The 11,002-nt window shown below is 56.0% G+C and overlaps 1 protein-coding gene across 1 annotated transcript; it reads right to left on the reverse strand.

The window, feature by feature from the left end:
• Positions 1 to 3,530: 3,530 nt before the first annotated feature.
• Positions 3,531 to 9,727, reverse strand: GET3 (guided entry of tail-anchored proteins factor 3, ATPase). The gene is made up of 7 exons (XM_029218241.1): positions 9,525 to 9,727; positions 8,568 to 8,715; positions 5,673 to 5,821; positions 5,430 to 5,580; positions 4,575 to 4,682; positions 4,286 to 4,483; positions 3,531 to 3,874 (listed from the first exon to the last, which is right to left on the reverse strand). Exons 1-7 carry the CDS (start codon positions 9,683 to 9,685, stop codon positions 3,743 to 3,745), a joined length of 1,047 nt encoding a protein of 348 aa, XP_029074074.1. The 5' UTR covers positions 9,686 to 9,727; the 3' UTR covers positions 3,531 to 3,742.
• Between the last annotated feature and the right edge of the window lie 1,275 nt (positions 9,728 to 11,002).

Raw genomic sequence — 11,002 nt, forward strand, 5'->3', positions numbered from 1 at the left:
TCTACAGCCTCCCCCCCCGCTCCCCGAGTCCCTAGCGCCTCAGTTTCTATGTTCCCAGGGCTCCAACTGACTTCCTTCCCTCAAGTCCCACTTCTGCTTTCCCTCCCCCTACTCCGCTAACCCAGTCTCGGCCCATTCACTCCCCTGCACTTCCTTTTGAAGCCCTCCAAAGCCGGATCCCCAAGCTTCCAGGCCCCAGGTCCTCCCCCACAGCCCCTCAGCCTCAGGCTGGCTCCCGTCTCCTGCACAGCTGCCCCAGCCTATCCCCCTCCCACTTAATCGAACTGGCTCTGCCCCCTCCCTCTTCTGGATCCACCTAGACCTTTCCTCAGTCCATTCCCCTCTAGCCTTCTGAGCCCTCCAACCCTACCCTGAGGACTCAGATTCTTGCCCGCAGACCGACTCGTCCTCAAGGTTCCCTATTCCCCCAGGCCTGGGTCCTTCTCACCTGGTGGCTGGTTCAGGGACACTCAGGGACAGGGAAAGGACGGGCTTCAGGGTTGGGTGGGGCTGAAGCCAGATTCTGTGAGGGAGGGGGCTGGGGAGTGGGCGTGGGTGGCCCCTCCCTGGCCCTCCCCCCTCAGTTGCAGCCTCAGAACTTTGAAGTCTCATCAGTTTGTTACCTGGGGCAGGGGGTGGGGAATTCACCTTGTCCTCCTTAGCTCCTTCCTGTCCAGTCTCCCAGTCAGTCACTGGCAGATCCAAGAAATCTTGGACCTAGACCTGGGGGGAGGGGGCAGGAACCCTGTCTTTACCAGACTCAGACATATACACACACTGCTCAGTGATTCTGGGTCGCTCCACACTCACCTGTAATCACACACAAAGATGCACCTAGAAACACACACCATAGACCCAGACACAAATTCAGCTTTCCTCAACACAGCCTCCCACGACCACGGTGACCCAGAAAGCAGTACGCACTGTCACAAAGACTTCCAGAGTCACCAAAGAGACAACACTTAGCCCCCCCCAACCCCATACGCAGATATAAAGCAGATGGACCCTAACCCACCAGGCTCTCAGCTCTCAGGCACCCACATAGTGCTCCAAACAGCCACCCAGGAACACAGGGGCAGGGACCCAGGCACCCTGAATTCCTTCATGATCATACTATGTAATAAAGACACACGCAAGGTCACACAACCAGCCAAGTGCAGACCCCAGCCCGACCCCAGAATGCCTTCACACGTGAGCCATCACACAGAGGGAGGTAGCAGACATTTATTCTTGATCTCCCCTGCACAAAAACACACCATGGCCACACACCAGATGCAGGAGCACAGCAGCACACAGTCCTGGGGTCAGAGCCAGGTCCTAGGGAGTCCCTTTGATATGCCAATGTAGCAAAGACACACTCATACAACATCGACCCCTCCCAACAGTCCCACAGACCCAGAGGGTCACATCCAGATGGAGTCAGGCCACAACCCCTCATGAAACTCACCTGCATTCATTTGTACATCAATACGCGTAAGACACACGCTCCCCAACACCCCCTCACTGCGGGCGGCGACGGGCAGGCACACATACACCCTGGGTCTCAAACACTTTGGGCGTTGTCATGAACACACAAGCTTAGGGACACAAAACCTTGTCTCCACATTTGGCATGGATACAGGACAGATGTTCTCCTTTTACAGACACACCTACAAAGGGGGCACTCTAGCCTGGCACAAACAACCCTCCATCTTCACCATTGAATGCATAGCCCAGTGTGGGAGGGGCAGATGCTCAGGGTTTCAGCTCCAAGAGGGGCGCCCTGGGGCGCCCCTGAGCCTCTCAAGTCGACCCCAGCACCAGGAGTGCACATGGCTCCGCTCGACCCTGCCCCCGAAGGTCTGGCCAGCCAGGACGCAGTGTTCCTAACCTGGCAGGTGTCTGCCCAGCCCGGGGTAGTTAGGAACCAGCTCGGACTGGCTGTACTCGGACCCATGCCTCTGCCGTCCAGCTGCTGGACAGCACATAAAAGAGAATGAGGGGTGATGCTGCTAGCTACGGGAACTGGGGAGGGGACAGGCTTCAGGTTGATGGGCTCCATACCTGACCAGAGGCCCCTATTCCCTTGGATGTATCCTCACATACTGCAGCCAGCCCTCCCCTCCACAGCCCCCATCGACCCCCGTGCGCATCTCCCCTCCTCCAGCTCACTGTCCCCACATACTTCTGACTGCTGAACCCGGGCTGGGGCAGAGGCGGGTTGCCCAGGCTAGTTCACATGCTTACTAATTGTTACAGTGAATAGTAACAAATAGACCTTGGCAGGTACATGCCTGGGGCCACTGTAAAGGCGTTACCTATTTCATTTCATTGTGTCCTCAAAAGCAGGAAATGTGAAGTTTGTGCTCCTTATTCCCGCTATCAAGGTAGGGAAACTGAGGCTCAGAGGACGCACAGTCTGTTCATGGCACAGCTAGGATCTGAACCCAGGCAGTTTGGTTCAAAGCCTGGGGTCCTGCCATGGGCTGCACTGCCATGTTCGTTTACAAGCACCTCCTCAATGTGGGCGTGCCCACGTGGGCTTGTGTACACCTGACTGAACTGGGGGGACACGTCTAGGCTCGTGGTTGCATTCCCCTCACACACACACCCTGGCACGCCTAGACCCTGGGTGTGCACTCTCTGAACACCACTTCCTGACTCATGCATATCCTTAGTCACCCCCTTTCTCCCGCCATCCCCATCCAGCTCCAGCTTGGAACTTGCAAACACCCAAGGTCATGCCAGTCCTGGGTCTTGGGGATGACCGTGACTGTCCAGGCAGTGGCAGAGGGAGGAGTGAAGGAGAAAAGGGGTGCTGCTTTATGCCTTTCAGGCTGGTTTGCTAACCCTTCCAGGGTCAGGTGAATTTGTGCCATGGCCCTATGAATGGCCACACTTCTGTCTCCATTTTAGGAATATGGGGACTGAAGTTCAAACTGCAGGAAATAGGCGGCAGGCCACTCAGTGAGGCTGCTCTGGGGGCAGGACAGGACTTCAGGGCCCATCCAGCCTGAGTCCTTTGTCATCCTGCCCCTTAATCAGCCCCCCTGTTGCAGCCCTGTGCTGGGAGGGGCTGATGCCATTCCCTGTAAAAGGAATTGGGAGGTGGGGGTGGAAACTGTTAATCCGCAGTCTGGCAGGCCCAGCCTCTGCCCAGGGTGCCCACTAATTCCCAAACCAAACAGCAGGCAGTGCTGGGCCCGCTGCCGACCTAATCCGCTCCCCACCAGCCTGGGGCTGGCCAAGGGGCCTCCCCGTTCCCACGCTCTGAGCCTTGAAGGAAGTGGGCAGATGCCCCTTTCTTCTACTCCAGGCTTTACAGCCCCAGAGGACACCCTTACCCATATAGAGCTAGAAAAAGGCACCCCTTTACAGAAGAACCCTCCTTCCAAAATTACCACAATAAACACACATCTCTATTAGGTCTCTGTTGTGAGAGACCTAAACATACATCTATGCCTCTCTGGATGTGACATCTTTGTGCAGTGTACAACCTTTGCAACTGTACATGGAGGTACTAGGCCCCAACCCCCCATGTCAACATCCACAGTAGTTTAAGATCATTTTATTGAGGGAGGAGAGGCGGGGAGAGGTGCGGGGGCAGCTACAGCTCCCCCAGCCCCACCAGGGGGAAAAGACCCCCTCCCTGCCTCCCTTCCCCCAAGTGGTTCCCCTGTATTATGGGGGAACTTTGTGCAAACTCTGCCCCGGTGGGTGGCGGCTGAGTGTGAAATGGCAGCAGCTGGGGCTGGTGGTGGTGCTACTGGGCACTGGGGGGCTTGTAGGGCTCCAGGAGAAGAGCAGAGAAGGTGTTGACCTTGTCCGCCCCCCGAACCTCATGGGGCAGCAGTGGCAGCTTCACAATGTGGAAGTCTTCATATAGGTCCTCCATCTGCGGCAGGGGTAGAGGGCAGAAGGCAGCAGGGCCACAGGGCAGGGACAGAATGTGATTAACGTAAAGGGTCAGGCTAGGGGTCTCCCAGAGTCAGGGAGAGAATATGAGCAAGGGCTTCACAGGGACATAGGTGGGAGTGGCGCCAGTGAGGTCAGAGACCACCGGGCTGGACCTCCCACTCCCCAGGGTGAGAGGTATCTAGGCCAGGCCACCCAGTCTATGAAGGCCAGAATCAGGTCTGAAGCAGTGAGTGAAGGGCAGGGGGTTGGGGCGAGGAACAGAAGGTGGGCTGGAGCAAAAGGTCAGAGAATACAGTAAAAGGTCAGCAGTGCCTTGGCTGGGCTGGGACGGACCCCAGCTTCCAGGGTCAGAGATATGAGGGCTGGGCGGGAGGGTGGGTGTGCGCACCTGGTCCAGGTACTTGGCCTGGATCTTGTGGCGGGCCTCACACATCTTGCAGGGCTTCTCGGGATCAGGGAAGACGAGTTGGTTGACAATGATGTTGTGCGTGTCGATCTTGCACTTGGCCAGCTCCTGGATCAGCCGCTCCGTTTCATACAGGGACAGGAACTCAGCAATGCACACACAGATGAAGGTGGTTTGCTCCTGCAGGATCCAAGACAGGACAGGGAGGGGCAGATTTCAGCCCTGTCTCTTTCCCCTGAGCTTCTCGCCGCCCGCCTGGACCGCAACTCACAGGATCCTTGAACTGCTCACTGACGGAGCGGATGACAGGCAGCGTCTCCTCCAGCTTGGAGGCCAGCTGGTCTGCGTTCATGTCCCCGAGGCCCAGCATGTTGCACATCTGTGGGGACGATGTGAGAGGGCTCATGGTTTACCTGGGGCACATTATACTCCCTGGGTTGGGCTCACTAGACACCCGGGGGAAGACTCCTGACACCTCCCAGTGGTTAAAGGTGTGGGCCCTTGAGCAGATCGCAGGGGTCCAACCCTAGCTCTGCCATTTCTGCGGGACTGTGGCCAGGTTAGCTTGACCTCCCAGAGCCTCAGTTTCCTCATGTGTAGAGCTGTTGTGCTATATGACATGTCACGTGCTTGGAACAGTGTCTGGCACACAGTAAGTGCCCCACAAATGTGACTGAGGCACAGGTCCCCGCCGGGGGACCACACACAACCAAGGAGGTGTCAGTGGTGTGCAAAAGTGTGAAGGCATCAGGGTTGTCATGTCGTGCTAATAATAACCCATGGGGGGATTCGCATGCTCTCCATTTGACAGATAAGGCCCCGAGAGGGGAAGTGACTTGAGGTCACAGAGCTGTGTCACACCAGAGTGCAAAGCATTCGAACCTGGGCCATCTGGCTCTGGGATATGTGCTTTCAAGCTCTGTCTGGGGCACTCAGCGGGTGGAGGCAGGGACACTGAGTGCTGTGGAGTAGGGGGGACAGTTCCCCCGCAGTGAAGATCCATCCCATCCATTGGGAAGCGCTGACTGAGAGCGTATGTGGGAAATGCCTTTGTTTCTGCACATCTTGGGGTCCGGGGGCCCACTCTGATTCAGGGGACTCCTGGATGCCCTGGGGCTCTGCCTGCCTGTGAGATGAAGGGGCTGATCTGGTTCTTGATCTGCATGAGGCGGCCTAGTCCCCGCTCGACGATGGTGGGGAAGTTGAGCAGTCTTAGCGTGTGGCCTGTGGGCGCTGTGTCGAACACCACCACCGAGAAGTTCATGCCCTTCACCAGCCTGCGGGGAGATGAGGATCAGGCCCGCTCTGCCCCCTCTTCCACCCTAGCCCCAGGCAGCACCGGGCACCCAGAGTCCCCGCCGGGCCTGACCTCATGACCTCTGCATAGCTCATGGCCTCATCGATGCCTGGGAAGGCGCTCATGGCTTCCTGCATCATCTTCTTGCCCATGCTCAGCATGTTGTCCTCCTCAAAGAACTCATCCGGCAGCTCCGCCACACCCAGGCTGGGGTCAATCTCCTGGGGGCCGAGAGGGTCAAGACTCAGGCTGCTGTTGCTGGAGCCTTCCCACCTGGGCACGGAGCCCGAGGGAGCCTGTGGGGTGCCCTGAGCACAGCCCTTCACCAGGTCACAGCTGGGGAGACCTCTGAGGTGCCCTGGCCCTTTCCTTAGGCGCTTAAGGTCTCGGGTGGTGGCACAGATTGTTAAAGTGTTTCACAAGCAGATGGAAAATCGCCAACTGTGCTCAGTGTCCCAGAGGGAAGCCAGAGTGCGTTGCAGTGCCTTCTCATGGGCTGTTCCCCCACCCGGGCCTGTGACCTCTTCCAGATCATTCCTCTAACGTGAGTCATCCCTGACCGCCCAATCTAACAGTGCAGCCCTAGCCCCCTCTGCCCTGCCTTCCTTTCTTCTTAACATCTGGCCTCTCCTCACATGGTTTACTTAGCATGTTTTTCGCCTGTCTCCCCAACCAGAATGCTGGCCCCACAAGGGCAGGGGTTTTTCTGTCTTGTTCACTGCTGTGTCCCCAGTGCCTGGAAGTGTCTGGCACAGAGTAGGTCCTCAACATGGATCCAGATTCCATGAAGGGGATGACCAAGCCTGGGGTCCCTGGCCCGTCCTGCACTCATTGCCTCTCTATCTCCCGCCTGTGTCACCTCTTCTACTTGAATTCATGTTTCCTGTGGCGAAGCCCTCCACTCCCTGGCCTCAGAGGTCATTTCCCTGCAGGGAGCTTGTCCACACATCACCCCCCCACAGTCACACCCTTGATGGGTTGTTCCTAGTCACCAGGCCACTCTCTGACCCCAGCCTTCTCACTTCCTGTTATTCTAGACCTTCCTGGGCCACTTCATCCCCGCACCTCTGCCCGCTTGTTCACCGTCAGTGTCCCTCTTGGGCGGCACTCTTATCCAGCCCAGTCTCCACAAGACGCCTCTGCAAACACTCCCTTCTCCCTCTGTGGTTGGCAAAAGCCCCATCCTGTTTATTCACAGCTCGCTGGCATGGCTACACCGAGGTGAACATCAGGGGAACATCCCAGACGAAGAACTCAACCTTGCTCCCCATTCCTGATCACAAATCTCTAACAGGCACTCGACGAGCCAGAAAATCCACCCATGGGAATGTTAATGCCATATCTTCTTCCTCCTCAAACCCCTTCTGGCCCGTGTGTCCCTCACCCTCTGCTGAGGCCTGTGCCTCGCCTGTGTCTCAATGAGAGAGCGAAGCCACTGGCTGCCAACACCCTCATTTCCTCCCAGGAAACGCCCCAGTCCCCCCACATTCCTTCTAAGCCCCTGGTCCTGGCAGAGCCCAAGTCCTGGGTCTGTGCGCTGGAGTGAGCTCACACCTGCCTGAGGCCCGTCCTCAGCCGGCATCCTTACTCCTTCCTGCAATATCACTTGTCCCTCCCAGTTGAAGCTTCCCCCCACCCCCTCGGCTGCACCGTGCAGCTTGTGGGATCTTAAGTTCCCTGACCAGGGGTTGAACCTGGGCCCTTGGCAGTGAGAGCCCAGGGTCCTAACCACTGGACCACCAAGGAATTCCTTGAAGCATGTGCAGCAGCAAACAAACATGCTCCGGCATCTCCTTCCTCAGAAAAGCCTTCCTTAACCCTCATTCCCTTCCCCCTCCAGGGATGGCCATGCTCATTTCTCTGCTCCCATCATGGTGATCATTGTGTCCACCTCAGCTCACCCATTCCAGGCAGGCTTCTGCCCCCATTCCCAGGGTGATCTGCTTAAAACTGATGTGCCTGCTAGAGCCGACAACCTTTCTGCCCTAGTCCCTTTGTCCTCCTGGAGCTTAGGAGCCCACACTCTCTGGCTTTCCTCCCACCTCTCCTGTGGCTCCTTCTCGGCCTCTTTCAATGGTTCTTCCTCCTCCTCTGCTGGACCCTAAATGCTGATGTGCCCCCGGGGTTGTTTCTGGGCCTCTCTATTCTTTCACGTGCTCCTCCACTCACACAGCTTTAAATACCACCCTTGGGACAATGACTCTCAAATCAACGCCAACCTCCTCTGAGCTCTAGGTTCACATAACTAAGCTGCTGTCCTGATGTCTCCACTTGGATGACCAGTGGGCACCTTGGTCTCACTGTGGCCAAATAAAATTCCTGACGTTTGGTCTTCTAAACCTGCTCCTCTCCCAGTCTTCCCCACCTCAGCTGCCCAGGGAGATAACCAAGACATGTACTTATGCTTAATTCATTTTTTTCTCTCACCCATTACAAACAAGCAGTTAAATTGCTTTAATTCCAAAATACATCCCAAATTTGACCACTTCTCAGCCCTTCTCCCAATTTTGGGCTGCCATCATTCCTAGCCTGGTCACTGTCCCAGTCTCCTTGTTTCCATCCTTGACTTACAATCCAATTTCTGCATGAGAGCTACAGGGAACTTTCTGGAAAACAAATTTGGCCATGACATTACTCTGCTTAAAACAAACAGCTTCCCATTAACTTGGAAACAAAGCTAAACTGATCTCAGTGGGCTGCAAGGTCCTACACCATGTGGTCCTGATTGATGTCTCCCTCCCTTCCCTTGCTCACTAAGAGCCAGTCACTCTGGCTTCCTTTCTGCTCCACAAACGTTCCTCACTCGTTCCCCTGTGGGTATGCTGAAGAAGGAGTGAAAGTGGAGAGACAGAGGATGGAGAATGGGCAGGACATGGTAACTGATGGTGGGTGTTCACAGGAAAGGCCTGAAGGTGACTTTGCCAGAGTTGGGGCGGGGGGGGCGGGGCTGAGCCCTGCTGCACTCACCATGGCGAAGAGGTTGTCATAGCCTTTGACCTTGGTAGGCACCTTGGAGAACTTCTGGTCAAATGCATCGGAGATATTGTGGGCTGGGTCAGTGGAGATGATCAGAACACTCTCCCGCCCCTTGGATAGCTGGACTGCTAAGCTGCAGCTGGGCAAGGGAAAGGCCAAAAGGTGGGAAGTGAAGGGTTAGGCTCTGCTCCTTAGGTCTGCATGGGGAGAAGAAGGGTCCCAGGAGCAGGGGACCTGGATCAGCAAGGGCCTTGAGAGAAGAGTACGGATGACTGGGATCAAGCCTCAATCCCTGCAGAAGAACCCTATCAGACCTCACCTACTGAGCCCTCCAGCTGGCTATATAGTGGTAAGGTTCAGATGAATGTGTCCGTCCTGCCTGATGCCTGCTTCCTTGCTGGCACAAAGTAACATGGTCCAGCTATCCAGCCAACTTGACCCTGTGTCCCCTCCCTCAACTCTAAGCTAAGGGGTCCTTTGCACCGCCTGCTAAATTCGATAGTTCAGTCCACTTGTCCAGGGTAATTTGCCCCGGGGACCCCTCCCCCTCTTCCCAGCTGAATGGGTAGTCTGATCATGTGCCCTCTCTCCCGCCTTCCACCCCCACCCCCACGTGGGCATAGAATGGCAAGGTTCACCAGACTAGGATAGTTCGCCCCGGTGCCCCTCCCCCTACTCTGGGCTCACTCTGGTACAGTCTAGCTGATTGGGACATTCAAACGCTCTCCAGGCTCCCGTGCGCTGGATCCAATGTGGTTCAGCCCTTGAACAGGCCTGCATTCAGGAGGTAGCTTCCATTTGCTCTCGATAACTTCCGAAGAGTACAACCCAGAAGGCCCCAGCCCAGCCCTCCTGCCCGGCTGGTGGTGGAAGACCCGGTCCTTGGCCTCCCCTTCGCCCTGTGGTACATCCCACCCGTTTTCCCGGCCACCACCGCAGCCTCCTTACCTGCAGGTGGTCTTTCCAACACCACCCTTGCCCCCGACGAAGATCCACTTAAGGCTGCGCTGCTCGATAATGTTGCTAAGCGTGGGCTCCAGCGGCTCCACATCAGGGGCATCTTCGAACTCCTCTGCCTCAACCCCCCACCCGGCCACCCCTGCCGCCATCTTGGAAACGGCTCACGTGATCAAGCGGAGCGCACCATGCAAAGCACCTACAGGGGAAATTTCCTATCACAACCCCATCAAGGCTAGAAGATTGAACCAATTTTCTCATGGCCTAACTTTTAGGAGCTAATAGAAGCTATATTTCCAACGTCTTCCCCTTCCAAGTTTCAGTTTGTCAGCCTCTTGTCTATATTTTCTTCAAAGACTCCCCCTTCCTAATTAACATATTGGTACATCCCAGGTTACTCCCCTTTACTGATTGGCCCCTAAGTCTTGCAGCGCTCCTTTCATTGGCTACATCTTTTCTTACTTTTACCAATCACTCTCAGGTCCCGGTAGCCGCCAACCTCTCCTTAGCAACCGGCCAAACACCCGCTGGATACCTTTTTCAAGAAGTTAGATCCGAGGTCCACCCTGACCTGACCCCATAGGCTCAATTTCATGTCGATCATTCCCCCCCTATTCTCCAACCTGGGTTCCAACACCGCCTCAGGCCCGTCTCTTCTGTTATTCAATTGGCTGGGAACCACCGGGCTCCTGACGCAAACCAATCATAAACGAACCAGTTAGTTGGCTGGAGACGGTCCCGGGGCTGCTGTGGGCGAGGTCCGCAGATCCTTGTCCAGTGAGCCCTGAGCCCCCATGCAGGACAGGACAGGGCAGGGACAACACTTGCAACTGCGCTCCTTGTCGTAGAAGGGACCCTGTTCCCGAAAACCTCCTTCCAGTTTGCTCTCTGTCCGAGGGGAAACTCCAGTTCAGCCAATTCTCTGAAACTCTGCCCTGGGCAGGAATACAGGCTGGGTCCCAGGCCCTTAGCGGACACTCTTAGATGGAGACTCCAGCCTAGAAATATCCGCGGTTTCATGAGTACTCTAGCACATAAAATAATACCCTGACTAAAAAAAAAAAATAAAATAAAATAATAATAGTAATAATACCCTGACTTTCAAATGGGGACCCCCGCTCCTTGGAGTCAGCTGTGTCTCTATTCCCAAATAAAAGCTCCACCCCAGAGACAGGTACCCAATCCAGAGACACTACCATTTCTATTCTGGGGGCCCAGGCTAGATATGCCCTCTAGTTAGTCCTAGTTAGGGACCCAGCTTCCGACGTGTCAGCTGAGCACACAGCCTCAGGCGAGGTCCCACCCCTCACTGAGATTATCCCTGGTGCCAGAAGTGGATTCTAGCCCCGAAAAGCTAATACGCCCCTAAGTCCCAAGCGGGAACCTCACTCCGAGAGCCCGCTACAGCCCCAGGCGCAGACAAAAGTCTCATTCAGGAAGAGACCATCTCTGCGTAACGCCTGCGGGAG

The sequence above is a fragment of the Monodon monoceros genome, unplaced genomic scaffold (assembly GCF_005190385.1).
Source record: "Monodon monoceros isolate NGI ecotype Baffin Bay Population unplaced genomic scaffold, NGI_Narwhal_1 Super_Scaffold_12, whole genome shotgun sequence".
Lineage (NCBI taxonomy): Eukaryota > Metazoa > Chordata > Mammalia > Artiodactyla > Monodontidae > Monodon > Monodon monoceros.